At 34.8% G+C, this 13,043-nt stretch overlaps 1 protein-coding gene across 1 annotated transcript in view; it reads left to right on the forward strand.

The window, feature by feature from the left end:
- Nucleotides 1-13,043, forward strand: part of MYOM1 (myomesin 1) — a 124,683-nt gene that overhangs the window by 26,447 nt on the left and 85,193 nt on the right. The window contains exons 3-4 of the mRNA XM_012725755.1: nt 7,980-8,120; nt 11,702-11,933. Coding sequence (XP_012581209.1) covers nt 7,980-8,120; nt 11,702-11,933 — 373 coding nt within the window. The remainder of the gene's footprint in view (nt 1-7,979; nt 8,121-11,701; nt 11,934-13,043) is intronic.

The raw sequence follows: 13,043 nt of genomic DNA on the forward strand, positions 1-13,043 counted from the left end.
GCTGGGTCGTAGGGAAGCTCCATGTTTAGCAGTTTGAGGAACCTCCAAACAGTTTTCCATAGTGGTTGTACTAGTTTGCATTCCCACCAGCAGTAGAGGAGAGTTCCTTTTTCTCCACAACCTCACCAACATTTGTTGTTACTAGTTGTTTTAAGATGTGCCATTCTCACATCTGGTGTGAGGTGGTATCTCATTGAAAACATGCATTTTTAATTTATCTTTATAACCCTTCACACTCAAATGTCAAGCATAATATTTCATGGAGGCTGAATGTATTTTCTGTAAAATAAATTAATAAAAACAGAAAGCTAAATAGGGAACCTGTGAAATTTTCAGTGGTATAGTCTAAAAGGCTATTGATAAGTAATATGTGAAGTCATCTTCTTCTGCACTTTCTAAATTATCAGTTGAGTTGTATGCTAAGCTTATGTTTGACTATAAGAAACTACTCAACTTCTTTCCAAAGTGACTATAGCATTTTACATTGCCACAGCAATGTCTGAGGACTCCAGTTTATCCACACTTATTTTCTGCCTTGGTTATTACAATCATGAGAATAGGTATATAGTGGAATAGCATTGTGGTTTTAATTTACACCCATTAATAGCTAACAATATTAATCATCTTTTGATGTTATTAACTACGTGTGTATCTTCTTTAGTGAAATTCCTGCTCAAGCCTTTTACCCATTTCTTAGTTAGAGTTTTTCTGTTAATTTTTGAGTAGTTCATTATTAAAATATTTTATAAATAAATCCTTTATTAAATATATGCTTGCATTTTTCTCTCACTCCATACCTTGTTTTTCAGTCTCTTAACAGTGTCTTTTAAAGACTAGGTTTTGCTGAGCCTTATTTTATTATTTTTTCTATTCAAATTATGCTTTTGGTGTTATCATTTGGTGATTCTAGAAAGTTCAGTTAAGTCAGTTCACTGATAGCCTTATTCAGATCTCCTGTGTTCTTGCTGATTTTTTGTCTGGTTGTTTCATCAATTATTCAGACTGGAGCTTTCAAATCTCCAACTATTTAAAATTTCCAGTTTCTTTCAGCTCTGTCACTTTTGCTTCATGTATTTTAATGCTTGGTTGGTAGGAGTATTTCATTTAGAATTATTCTATTATTTTGAGGAAATGACTTATTTTATCACAAGTTATCCTGCTCTGTCTCCAGTAATATTTCTTGATTTAAAGTGCATTTTGTTTCATATTAATATAGTTATTCCAACTCCTTATTGTTATCATCAGCATGGAATATTTTTTTGACATTTAACTTTAACACATATGCATATTTGAATTCAGTGAGTGCCTGTGGTAGTAGAATATAATTGTTTTGTTTTTATATGCAGTATGACAGTTTCTACAGTTCCTTGGAAATTTTAGTACATTCACATTTAAGTTATTGATATGCTTGGAATTACATCTACCTTTTTTTGTAACTTTTTCCTTACATATCTCAGGGTCTTTTTGTACATTTGTACTTTTTTACCGCCTATTTTGTGTTAATATTTTTCTTGTGCCTTTTAGTTTGTTTCTTGACCATGTTTTTTTTTTCTTTTCTTAGAGATTGTTTTAGGAATGGTAAGATACATATTAAATTATCACAATATACTTCAGATTTATTCCAGTTTTATAACAATATAGAAACTTTGCTTAGAGCTACATCTTCTCCATCTTTTGTACTATTATTGTATATATTAGTTATATATATTATTAAAACAACAGTCAAGCATGATAAGGATTGTTTTATGTGGCTTATGTCTTTCAAAGAATTCAAGAAAATAGAAGTATGTTCACCCAGTTACTTTCTTGTGTTTTTCTTTGGTGCATGGAAATTCAGGTTACTGCTAGGGTCATTCCCTTTAAAATTGTAGGATTTCCTTTAGCATTTCTTCCAAGACAGTTTGGCTAGCAGTGGATCCCCCCAATTTTTGTTGTCTGGGAATGTCTTTTCTTTTGCCTTCAGTTTGAAATGATAACCTTTTTTGGATATAGAATTCTTCATTGGCAGTTTTCCCATTATTTAAATATGTCATATCAATGTCTCTGGCTCTTAATGTTTCTAATTAGAAGTTAGTAACTAATACATTTTTCCCTTCTGTGTGATGAATAATTTTACCTTGGCTGATTTCATTTTTTTTTTAACTTTTAACAGATCATTATCTAGGTGTGTATTTCTTTGTGTGTATGTGTGTATCCTATTTGGGTTTGTTGAACATCTTAAATACATCAATAAGTACTTTTCATCTAATTTAGGGAGTTTGAGCCATTGCTTTCCTGTCTTTCTCTCCTTTCTATAAATGCCATTATGCATACATTGATATGTTTGGTGATGTTTCACATATCTGATGCTCTTTTAATTTTTCTTCATTCTCTTACCTCTCTGTTTTTTAGATGGAGTGTCTATCTTCAGACACACCAATTTTTTTTATATAAAACATGCTGTACAATCCCCATAATACATTTTCATCTAAGTAATTACTTTGATCCTATTTTATAATTTCTTTTTTAAAAAAGAATTTTATTTATTTATACATACAAAAATTGAGCTGCAGACCCAAGGTGTTGGGGGTGAGAGGATTCACCAGAGACAGAGTGGAAGCAGGACAGGTGGAACGTCTGAAATATACTGCTGAGCAGAGCAGTGGGCTAGACAGGAGCGCTCTGCTGTGGATCATGTGGGTCAGTTCACTGGCCAGGATCGGGGATCCAGATAGCTTCACAGTGCTGAGACTTACCCCTTGCGCTACCAGGGAGGCCCTCTATATTATAATTTCTATTTATTTCTACTTCTCTCTTTTTTTAGTCATTTTCATAGTACTTTTCCTTTAATTTTTTAAACGTAGTTTCATTTATTACTCTTTGAACCTATTTTAAATTGCTGCTTTGAAGCCTTTGTCTGCTAAATCCAACATCAGGGCCCACCCAGAGACAAGTTTATTGACTGATGTTTTTGTTGCTGTGTGTCACACTTTTCTGTTTCTTGGCATGTCCTATAATTTTTGTTGTTGTTGAAAATGGAGCATATTAGGTTATATCAGTAGCAGATCTGGATTCAGAACTTTCCTCTAAGTAGGTTGTTAATGTATTTTGTTTTTGTTTAATAACTTGCCTGAACATATTTATAGAATCATTTTACCCAAAACTATTTCACTGCTGATACCTTTGTTCCGTTCCTTTTAAATTGTTATTCTCATCTTTAAAACTGTATTCATCAGGATCACATTATGTTTGCATAGATTAATAGTGAGTCAGTGAATGGTCATATGTCATGTTCAAACATCCCAGACTAGTAAATTTTTCAGCTTCTACCAATAAATCTTTGTGTATGTTGGGAGCACATTTTAAAGTTCAAGCAATTTTTAACTACATACATGGTTTTGCCTACCTCTAGACTCTCTTACCTCTTCTCTGCAACAGAATATAGGCTCACTGTCAGCCAGTGTGTGGCTAAATCGAGTTTCAGTTTTTCTTGTAAAATCATGTGGAGACTTTTTCAAACCTCTATTGTGGTTTTATATCTTCCTGTTAAATTCCTGGCAGATCTCTTAGTCTGCCCCACTTGCCCCTCTCACCATGATTATAACTCCAGGCTAATTGTCTTCCCTGGTTTGTTTGCCATTTAGATTGCTACTGTTTCATTTAATGCAATGGGATGTAGTTTTATCATGTTCTGCTCTGTCAAGTCAGCTTCCTCTGACACAAGTACTGGTTTTCACAAACTTCCGCATTTTAGTAGAATTACCCCAGCTTGTGGGCCAGCCTGGGGATTGAGCGTGGAAGAAGACTAGACAAGAATGTCACACAAACTCCTGCTATTCATAACTGAAATTCAGTACCTCTTTATGAACAACCATGTTTTAGTGTAGCATATGCCTTGGATTGATTTTCAGAGCCCTTAGTGAGCTGTCTTGAACAATTTTACCCAGTTATATTATTGCTATTTTGGGGTAAGGCTTACAGAGTTACTCACTTCACGTTAGTGAAAGACTCACCTCTGTGTTGATTATTTTAAATAGCTTCTCACCTGATTCTGAAGCCAAAATTGAAAAATCACTCTGGTAGGGTATGGTTGCAGAAGGCTAACTACTGACTTCATTTCATTCAGTCAACAAATATTGAACATTCTCGGCACTGGATCCAGTGATAAAAGTACAAAGTGTGGACACTATTCCCTTCTTGCTTTTATAGGCAGTGGGAAAGCAGGGAAACCATGTAAAGTTCAATGAGTTGTTTTATGCTTATTTTCAGTTGAACTTTGAAAATTTCATAACCTTAATTTAAGTGAATAAATTCAGAATAGCAAATTAACTTCAAAGTTGCTATGGACAATGTGTTATGGTATCCAAAATAAGGAACCCATAAAGGCATATCATGGAAGTGTAAGAAGAAATAATAGCACTTGTAACTTCTTTTTTTAGATTTATTTATGCATACAGAACTGGGGAACAGGCCAGAGGTGCAGGGCAGTGAGAGGATTCACCAGAGACAGAGTGGGGAGCAGAGCAGGCTGATTGACAAAGTACACTGCTAAGAGGAGCAGCGGGCAGGTCAGGTGAGGTCTGCCGCACCATGTGGGTCACCTCCAGGGCAGGGAACGGACTCATGCTGAAGTAGCTTTAGCTTCTTAGTGCTGTGCTTTAACTCTCTGCACCACTAGGGAGGGCCCACACTTGTAACTTTTTAAGTGAATTTAAAAAAACATTCTATTGAGGAATATTACTCAGCAACCAAAAAAAAAAAAGAAACACATGTCTTTTGCAGCAACATGGATGGAGCTGGAAAAGATCATGCTTAGTGAGATAAGCCAGAAAGAACAAGAAAAATATCGATGGTTTCGCTCATAGTGGGAGTATAATGGACCAGGCGACAAAATAATAAGAATAATGAACAGTCATATACCAGAGACATTTTATGGGGGTGGAGTGGGAATGGGATCAAAAATGGTGGGGGGAAGGAAGTGCACTGGACTATGGTGATGGCACATGGTGACTTGGTGATGGGAAACACAAGGACATTACAAAAGAGATGAAAAAAAATGTACAAAATGATGCAAAAAACTATTATAAAAAAATAAGCTATTATATTATAAAAAAAGAAAAAAAATTTCTATTGATTGAATATTTCATAAAGTAAGAATATTTATTCACTAGTATACCCACAGAACTTATAAGTAAACAAATATGTATAAGTAAACTTATAAGTAAACAAATAAATATATATGATGTCCTCAATAATTTTGGATCAGAATAACTTAATGCCAAAATTTGGAGTTAACTTTATGCTTTTCTGAATTAGTTTTGTTTTTTAGCTTTAATCAATGATTTATATATCACTAAAAACATAAAGTTCCCAACTTATGATGCTTTGACTTTGACTTTTCAAGTTCACAATGGTGCAAGAGTTATATGCTTAGGGTTGGCGTGTTAAATGCATTTCAACTTAGGATATTTTCAGTTCCCAAGGGATTTATCAGAATGTAACCCCACCATAAGTCCAGGATGATCTATCTTTTGTTACAGATTTTAACAGTTAATCCTTCACATAGTCCATTTTCATTAGGATTGGACACTTGAATAAACTTAAGAGAACATAACAAATACTTGGGTTTTTCTAAGTAATTTGAATTTTCTAGATAATATATAATACATAATATTATAATACTGTTTATGAAATATTGTTTCCCAAATGAAATATGAAACAGGAACTCATGATAACACCATGACATGAAGCTCAACTGTTATAAATAGCTGCTGAATTTACCTGGAAAGTGAAATCACTGCATTCTGGCACACACTGTGTGATAAGTACAGCATTTTAAAGATTTATCCTAAAGAATATGACAGGAAAAAGAAGTAATACAGCAGAAAGAATGACAGATATAACAGGTTTGATGCAAATAGACTTAGAAGATAGGAGTTTGTGAGACTGTGACTGTAAACACTAGAATGATAGTGAAAAGAAAACAGCCAAAACAAGAAAGAAATTAGAAAATCCACATGTTCTATAAATAAAAAAGATAAAGACTTTTAAACTCCTTAGTAATTTTACTTTGTGTAGTAATGAATACAGGAGTGAAGGAAATTACCATTTTAAACTTAGGCCTGTATAAGCACAGCCTGTACTTTTGTAGTACCAGCTTGGAATATAGAATGCAGTCATTTCACCTCTTCCTGGAACAGCCAGCTAGGAACAAATTTCATGATGGCTTCCAACTGGTAACCAATCCACAAGCCTGAATTCAAGCCTCTAACCTTTATCATAGAATAAAAGCTAGCGTTCACCTTCCAGGAAGGATAACTCATGGGTCAGTAAGAGGCTTGCCGTTCCCCTCCTACCATTTCAGTCCCCAGGCCAAATGTAGTAGAGGCACCCTACTTCACTAGTCCTGTCGACACGGCACCCCTGTCCTTCCCAGAAGCCCTTACAGTTCTATGCTACTTGTTTCACAGAGGAAAAGGCTATTTACAATAATATGTACATTGATTTTGTACTTAAAATTAACTTAAATATGCATATGTTTGGCCTGTCTTCTACCTTCAATTTAGGTAGTTTTCTTCTATTTTTCAAAAAAAATTTTTTTAATAAAGATTTATTTATTTATGCATACAGAACTGGGGTACAGGCCAGAGGTACAGGTTCAGTGAGAGGATTCACCAGAGACAGAGTAGGAAGCAGAACAGGTAGATCAATGATGTACACTGCTGAGGGGAACAGCGGGTGGGTCAGGAGAGGTCTGCTGCGCCTTGTGGGTCACCTCCTGTGCGGGGATTGAACTCATGCTGAAGTGGCTTGAGCTTTTCAGTGCTGTGCTTTAACCCACTGCACCACAGGGAGGGCCCTCCAAATGCTTCTTTAAAGATCATGAAATGGTCAAGGTTTACAAAGTTTTCTGCTTCAACCTGACAGCTGGCTTTTCACATGCTATACCAATCACATGCTTCACTTTCCTTTCAAAACTTTTCTACACAAAGTGCTCTTTAATAACAACTTTTAATTGAAGAATCATTTCAAATCTCAGAAAAATGACTAAGTACAAACAGAGTATTATTTCCATATAGTTCTTGTAAACATCTTATATCCATATAGCCTTATAAACATCTCATTACGCATAGAGAAATTAACTTCACAGACTGACATCAGAGAGTTCATGAAATCCTGAAGTGTATGCCAAGTTACATCTTTGTATGAAATACATTCCCTTTCATTAAATAACTCTTGTAGATTAAAATTGACCTTTTAATTTCATCAATGACTTTTTCTCTGTGAAATCTCCTCTTATATATTTTCCACCCTATTAATACTCTTTTCAATTTATTAGAACCTCACAATCTCCAACTATACATTTGCACTGGTGTGCACAGATTTCTCAGCATAATAGACCTGACCAAAAAGTTCTTTATCACACCCTTGTGATTCTCCAAATTATTTGACTCTATATTTGCATAAAACATTTTAACTCTCTTGTTGGGCCAGCCCAGAGTTCCTTCAACAGAGGAATTTGTCTTCATTATGTGAAGCCCTCCAAGTTGAATCTAGGGACCCTTGCTTAATATCACCTAAACTCCCTGCTAAGAGTGAAGCATAATAGACCTCTGACTAGAACATTACAGTTTTCCAATTTGGATTTGGATATACAGTGTATACAAACTATTTATATAAACTGCCAAAACTCTATTACTGACTTAACAGCAAAGAGTACTTGGAACCATTATAAAAGCACCCCTATTTTTTCCTTGAAACTTTAAGGGAAAATAGTCATGAAATGACTTTAGGCCTATTTTTCTTTTGTGTCTGTGTAGAAAGCATTTTGGGAGGTGTTTGTCACTCTGCTATAATTGCCAAGATAAAAGGTAATTATAGCATTAGAAGCCTAGGATTCTGAGAAGTCTTCCTCAGATTAAAACTTCCTCTTGTAAGCATTTTGACTATTTTAAGTGTATCTTTTTGGTTATTATCTAATATTAAAGCTTTTGTTTCAGGTTCACAGATTCCAGTTTGATGTTAGATGATTATTCATCCAAGTATAGTCCCCAAACAAAGAGAGCTAAGAAAAGCCTCCTCTCTGGGGAGGAGAAAGAAAATGTGCCAAGTGACTATTTGGTGCCCATTTTCTCAGGACGGTACGTATGTGATATCTTCTTAGTTTTGATTGTTGGGATGTGGAGTGTAGATATTGGTATATAATCATAACAATAGTAGCTAACATTTTCTGGACGCTTACCATGTGCAGGCTGAGAAAGGTCTAAGCAACGCTGGAACCTGGGAATCTTTCACTGAGGGAGATGATGTGTTTATTGTAAAAGTCTTTGTGCTATATGCTATGGATATGACAGAAAAGAATGATGAGGAACTTAGTTATGTAGCTACTTGAAATTAGCTAAATGTTAGTGATTGGACACTATATATAGTGAGTATAGACAGAGTAGAAAGCTCAACATTATAAAATTTAAAGTAAACTAAAAAAAAATCAGATGACAGGTTTAGATGAAAACTCTCTTGGCTGACAACATGGTTTTTATTATTCATCTGAACAAAATAAAAGCCATAGATAACATACATTGAGTAAAAGAATTGGATCATAATTTGGATGCTTGGCTTATATTTGATGTGAAATAGATTGCTATTTATTTTGAAGGAAGTTTCAAACAAAATAACCACTAAATCACAAGTCTATTAATAGTAAATTTCTGTGTTCATTCTGTATTTTCTTACAATAATAATATCCAAAGGGCTCTTGAAAGAAAACTTGTCTGAGACAACAAAAGCTTAGGGGAAATTTCTGAACCCTCCCTGTTTATTTTCCTTTGACTAGAGAATTATTCACAGGGCTAAGGTAATATCTCAAAATGAGGTCACCCTCTCAGCACAGATGCCATTAGGAAGTTCACAGGCACTAAGGTGATTGCAAGTCTACATGACCTACTTTTGTTTCCCTGTGTTTTCCTTCCCATTCTTCTCTGGCAGTTTCTTTTGGACTTGTTTCAGAGGCTGTCATAATTGGTTTGAACCCATTTAGAGAGGTAAGGAAACCAATGATAATCTGTTTTCAACTTGACATCTTTGAGATCTCTGAGTTTTTAAAATTAACTTTCCAGAGAAACATGCTTAGATCATGAAGTATCTTTGCCCAGATTTAGCTTGTTCACCTTTAGTTTAATATGCATTCATATTGCTTAAAGTAAATGGCAAGACTAAAATAGCATTTTTTTTCTTTTTTCCCATTATGCTCTTTAAACAAACAAACATCCAGTTAGCTTAACCTGTACAGCATGCCTGTATAGGCACAAAATGAAACTTCTCGTTTTCAATGTTTTTCCCAAGCCCTACCAAATTATTTTGTCTCTTCCAGGTCAGTCTCAAGAAGTGATGACTTCCAAAATAAACTAGATAAGAGAAAATGTAAATGAAACTTTATCTTTTAGGTTTTATTTCCAGTTCTTTATTTTTATATGGAATTATTCCTATATTCTACTACTATGTTAAAAGTAGCAATTCATAATGTGTTGACAGTGTTAACACTGGGAGAGGGTGGGAAAGAAATGAGTATGAGAATGCATCTGTCACGCTGGGCACATTATGTAAATGATTTTGTTAAGTCCCCAATTAGCCCTGGGGAGGTATTAGCTTTGTCAATTTTTGTGCAAGGACATCAAGGCTCAGCCACGTTTGGAAAGTCACATAAATGGTAGTGGCAGGACTTACAGCCCTTCTAGATTGGCTGACGCAACTTACATGCACTAGTGATTTAGCCTTATTTCGGGAAATACCATGCCTTCTGGATAATACGTGGAAATTCCAATTTTTATTTATTTATTTATTTATGTATGTATTTATTTAATCATACAGAACTGGGGTGCAGGCCAGAGGTGCAGGGGCAGCGAGAGGATTCACCACAGACACAGTGGGGAGCATAACAGGCAGATCGACAAAGTACACCACTCAGGGGAGCAATGGGAGCGTCAGGAGAGGTCTGCTGTGCCATGTGGGTTAGCTCCCAGGCAGGGATTGAACTCATGCTGAAGAGGCTTTAGCTATCTTTAACCTGCTGCGCCACCAGGGAGGACTCTGGAAATTCCAGTTTTAACCATTTGTGTTAACATTGTGCTAGCAACAAATTTTAATTTGAGGCCATCAGACATGGTCTTAGAAAGTCAGAGGAAATACAGAGGATTGGGAAGGTTTTTAACTTAGTTTGAATTTGTAATAGAATATTCTAGTCAGCATGTCAGCAACATATTCTTGCTCTTAAATCCAAATTATATACGATATAATTACTCCTGAATTATACATATTTCCTTATGTGGTCTGCGGTCCTGGGTACAAAATATTTTTAAGTATACTTGAGTTCTCATGTGAAATAGTTTTTCAAGGTCTAGCTCACTTGTAAACTGAAAAAAATAAGAAGACTATTACTTTGAAAAAATAAAAAGACTATGTCCATTGTTGGAGGTAGTGTGAGTTTAAGCTTAAATTCTTATTTACATTTATCTGAACTCAGGGCAGGACCAGCATTGAATCTAATTTTTATTTTACACACACACACACACACACACATGTATATATACATATATGTATATACGTATACATGTTTATATATATGTATTGAATCATTACAAGTTCATTTCAAAATTCTCTATTATAAATTAACACCTGTGTTAATTCAGTGCACATAATTATGATGGTTTGCGGTGTATTAACTTATTAATTCATTCACTTACTATCTCATTTCAAAAAAGAAAAAATGAATGTAATTATATCAGGACACTAAGCTAAAATTCTTCTATCTTCTTTTTTCTCCCTTTATGTTAATGACTATATTACTGACTTCCCCAGTAGACCACTTTATTCATGTTTGATGAGATAGAGAAAAAAAATTAAATTTTACTCACTGAGTTTAGTAAGATAAAAGTGAATTAATCTTGTTTACCAAATATTTTACTAATGTTCCATGGAAAGTTCCAAATTTGGGAAATGTTGAATTCTACTTACCAAACTACAAAGATTCAGGGGTCAGGAATTTGTAAACACAATGATACAATGCTTAAAATTTAAAGTAATGATCCTTATAAGAAAAGCAAACGTAAAATTCTTCCTTAAGAGGTGGAAGGACTCTGAATTTAAAGAGAATATTCAGTATAGTCAGACTTCCACATTGAAGCATAAAATGGAATTGACAACAAAGCTATTGAAGGTGCTTAAGAATAATAAAAATATGTTTAATAATATGTCACAGCACAAATTCCATCACAGCTACTGCTGTGAATAAGAAAGTCAATTATTTTCATCAGGACTATGTAAACACACACATAAAAATATTAAATACAAACAAACAGACACATATCCACATATCCATACACACATGACCATTATTGTTTTAGAAAGAAAACTATTATGCATAAAGATCTCAAGTAAATTTTGAATATAATTATACATGCAAAAGTTCTGGGCAGTGCATTACAGCAGCTGAGTTGTAGGATCCAAACCATACACAGGATCACAGTAGGTATTACTATTGCTGTTACCATCTTTTATTAATGTGAATATTATTTCTGTTTATGAAGAATTTGCTCCTAATTTGCCAGGTTTTTCTGTCAGCTTTTTGGGGGGCACAGTGTCTGAAGTATAGTACTTTGAACTTAGTAACATTAGATGATCTTATCATTGCCACTTACACTACCTATAATTTGCTATTATGTGTTAGCCAAGTGCATGTCAGTGGAATTACAGACACAGAAGAAGAAAGAATTAAAGAAGCGGCTGCTTATATAGCCCAGAGGAATCGTCTTGCCAGTGAACAAGAGATCACAGCAACCAAGCAGTCCATAGTATCCAAACAGTCTGCATCCACACTTCACCAGGAGGAAGCATTTGAGAAGAAGTCCAGGAAAACTGCAGTTCGAGAAAGGGCAGATCGCTTGTCCCTGAGAAAAACTGTAAGGGGAGACAATTTAGTGTAACTTACAAAAATAGATAATTCTGTGTGTGTTTGTGTGTGTGTGTGTAGATATAGATGGAGCTATATTTTTCCTTTTTTATCAATAATTTATTATATATACATATATATGTCGTATTTTATATCATTGATTTTTGTACAATGTTTGATTTCTCCTCTCATATGTCATCCCTGTAAAATTCCCACCACTAAGTCACCCATGAGCCATTCCACTAGTCCCTTGTGCTCTCCCCATCCCCCTTTTTAGTCCCTCTTCTTTCCTCTCTTCTGCTAAATGTCTCCAGTTTATAGTTTTTCTGCAAGTTCTGTCTTCTTTTTTTCATGATCCACTATTTGACTCCCCTATATTCCTACTATAAGTAAAACCATCCCATATTTTTCTTTTTCCTTCTGACTTATTTCACTGAGCACGATCCCTTCCAGGTCAGATGGAGCCATTTCTAGTGAAGAAATTGGTGGTCTTATGGAGAAACAAAACTAAAGAAAATGAGAAATATATCAAAATGTATAAACCAAAGAAAGACAAATATAATAGTTTTAAAGTTCAAGAAAGTTTAGGTTATATAGTAATTAAGAATCTAGGGAACCTAAAAAATAATAATCCACCATAAGACCTTAAGGCAGTAATATTTTAACCTTTACCTTAGGAAATTAAAAAAATCAAATGATGGGCTTATTTTTTTTTAAAAGATTTATTTATTTGTGCATACAGAATTGGGGTACAGGTCAGAGGCTCAGGGGCAGTGAGAGGCTTCACCAGAGACAGAGTAGGGAACAGAACAGACGGATCGACGAAGTACACTGCTGAGGGGAGCAGCGGGCGGGTCAGGAGAGGTCTGCTGCGCCATGTGGTCACCTCTGGGGCAGGGGATCAAACTCATACGTGGCTTTAGATTCTCAGTGCTGCGCTTTAACCCGCTGGGCCACCAGGGAGGGCCTGATGTGCTTATTTTAAAGTGGAATGTTGGATACATTTAACTTAAATACAAAAGTAAGACAACAAGTGGGGAAATGATAACTTTGGTTTCTACTTGTCTTTTTAGTAGCACACTTTATTTTGATTTCTTAATATCTTGATATATTTCTTTTT

This window comes from Condylura cristata, unplaced genomic scaffold (genome assembly GCF_000260355.1).
Source record: "Condylura cristata isolate star-nosed mole 26May11 unplaced genomic scaffold, ConCri1.0 scaffold00016, whole genome shotgun sequence".
NCBI lineage: Eukaryota > Metazoa > Chordata > Mammalia > Eulipotyphla > Talpidae > Condylura > Condylura cristata.